We start from the raw sequence: 2456 nt of genomic DNA on the forward strand, positions 1-2456 counted from the left end.
TATAATATATTATTATGTAATATAATTACCTACTTTATTAGAAATAATTATGATATTTCTACTATTGCTATAAATATACTCTTTATAATGTTATGATAAATATTATATAATTTTTATTCTGTTTATTATAAATTATTTAAATTCTAAATTTGGGACTATAAAACAGTCCCAGATCCTCTGGGATTTATTTCTCCAGCAGTGACTGGGCTCTCCCACCTTCCTGGCACAGGGAAATCCATGGATTCAGGGCTCCCCTGAAATAAGAGAGGGAATTTGGAATGCCACCAGCGCAGGGCCCAGAGGATTTTTGCAGCTTTTTGGATGTCACATTTTTTTGCTGCTGTTCTCTGTCCCACCCATGGCTGTGTGACAGCCTCTGGCTCCAGGCAAACCTCGCTGTGGGAGGCTTGGGCAGAAAAATGTGCATAAAAATGTGCATAAAAATGTGCATAAAAATGGCTTTTATTGGCTGAATCTGAAACAAACTCAGCAGCAAAAGTCACTTTATTTCCTGTGCCTTCCCTGCAGCTCCTTCCCCTGTAGATGCTGGCCTGAATTCCCTACTCTGGAGTCACTTTTTCCTCGGAATAAATGCAAAATTCTGATTTTTTCCAGGTACCACCAGCGAGTGCTGTACATCGACATCGACATCCACCATGGGGATGGGGTGGAGGAGGCTTTTTACACCACAGACAGGGTCATGACCGTGTCCTTCCACAAATATGGAGAATATTTCCCAGGAACTGGGGACCTGAGGGTGAGAGCCACCAAATTCCCAGGAAATTTGGGGTTTTTTCCCAGTTTTTTGGGTTTTTTTTTTCCAGTTTTTCCACCCTGTCCCTGCGTGACACTCATTTTCTTGGGGCAGAGGAGTGGGTGATCATTTATTAAAGCCAGATCTTTACTCTCAGTCTCTCTGGTGAGGTTGTGCTCACAAAAATGACTCCAAATGTGACATTTTGGTCACTTTGCAGCCCCAGCTTGGTGACACCAACTCTTGGTGAAGGTTTCTGAGGGAGTGGATTTTTATTGGCACTTCCTGCAGTGACTCAGAGTGTCACCTGTGACTTGTGGCTTTACCAGAACTTCTGTTCTCAGGGGTGAAAGGTTCTTCACTTATTTTTAAGGGATTTTTACAAGAATTGTGATTTTTTTGATCTAAATCCTCTCATCTCTCACACAGGATTGGTATTTTTTCAGCCCTACCAAGAGCTTGGTGCTGCACCATAAATGAAGAAATTCTTTTTAATAAACCACTTGGCTGTGAACCAAGTGATAAAATGTTAAAAGATATATGATAAAAATGTTCAAATATATAATATTTTAGTGCAGAATATTTTATTTTTATCGGGAAGTAGAATTCAGTGACTGAATAAATTCAGTGACTGAATAAATTTAGTGACTGAATAAATTCAGTGACTGCTCTGCCCAGCCCAGCCCACTGCTGTGCATGTCGGTAATAAATCATTAATATTTAACAATATGAATTACTCTGGATTAGGCTGGGTTCCAAGCTTCCTTTCCCAGTTTGGGGCAGGATTTGGGGGTTTTTGGTGAGCTCTGTTCTGCTCTCCCACCCCACAGGATATCGGGGCAGGCAAAGGGAAATACTACGCTGTCAATTACCCTCTGCGGGACGGCATCGACGACGAGTCCTACGAAGCCATTTTCAAGCCTGTGAGTGAAACCTCCTCTGCTCAGGGATCCTCTGTGGTCCCACTTTTTCCTTTGGGCCATTCTTTGGGGGATTTTATTGAGTTTTTGGGGGATTTTTTTTTTTTAATGGGACAAGACTCACCAAGGGCTCTGTTCTCACTGAACAATCGGGGTCTGTGTGGGAGCTCGTGGGTGTGAGAGCCCCAGTGTTGGGTGGGGATGGAATTGTGCTGGGGATGGAATTGTGCTGGGGATGGAATTGTACTGGAGGTGGAATTGTGTTGGGAATTGTGCTGGGGATGGAATTGTGCTGGGGATTGTGCTGGGCATGGAATTGTGCTGGGAATGGAATTGTGGTGGGGATGGAATTGTGCTGGGAATTGTGCTGAGCATGGAATTGTGCTGGGAATGGAATTGTGCTGGGAAAAGCCCAGAGCTGAGCAGGGTCCTTCATGAGGAGGATGTAGGGTTTCAATCCAAGGATTGAGCCCCCTTGGTTTGTGGGGACATCCAGAGTCAAACCCTCAGGCTGGAGCTTTGTGGATCCCCCAAAATCCCCAGGGAGGGGTTGGAGCTTCACCTCAGGCTCTGTTCCAGCTGTGGCAGCACCAGGGGTGGCCTGACATGCCTGGCTGTCACTGTGCTGTGGGCAGGGGGGTGACAGAGCTTTTGTTTTTCAGGTGATCTCCAAGGTGATGGAGACGTTCCAGCCCAGCGCTGTTGTCCTGCAGTGTGGCTCTGATTCCCTGTCTGGGGACAGGCTGGGCTGCTTCAACCTCACCATCAAAGGTAGGAGCTGA

General features: G+C 45.3%; 1 protein-coding gene across 1 annotated transcript in view; it reads left to right on the forward strand.

Moving 5' to 3' along the window:
• The window catches only part of HDAC1 (histone deacetylase 1), an 11766-nt gene that overhangs the window by 3877 nt on the left and 5433 nt on the right, over positions 1 to 2456 (forward strand). The window contains exons 5-7 of the mRNA XM_014309526.2: positions 616 to 757; positions 1585 to 1677; positions 2337 to 2445. Of these exons, the coding sequence (XP_014165001.2) occupies positions 616 to 757; positions 1585 to 1677; positions 2337 to 2445 (344 nt within the window). The remainder of the gene's footprint in view (positions 1 to 615; positions 758 to 1584; positions 1678 to 2336; positions 2446 to 2456) is intronic.

Source organism: Geospiza fortis, unplaced genomic scaffold (assembly GCF_000277835.1).
Source record: "Geospiza fortis unplaced genomic scaffold, GeoFor_1.0 scaffold432, whole genome shotgun sequence".
NCBI classification, from domain to species: domain Eukaryota; kingdom Metazoa; phylum Chordata; class Aves; order Passeriformes; family Thraupidae; genus Geospiza; species Geospiza fortis.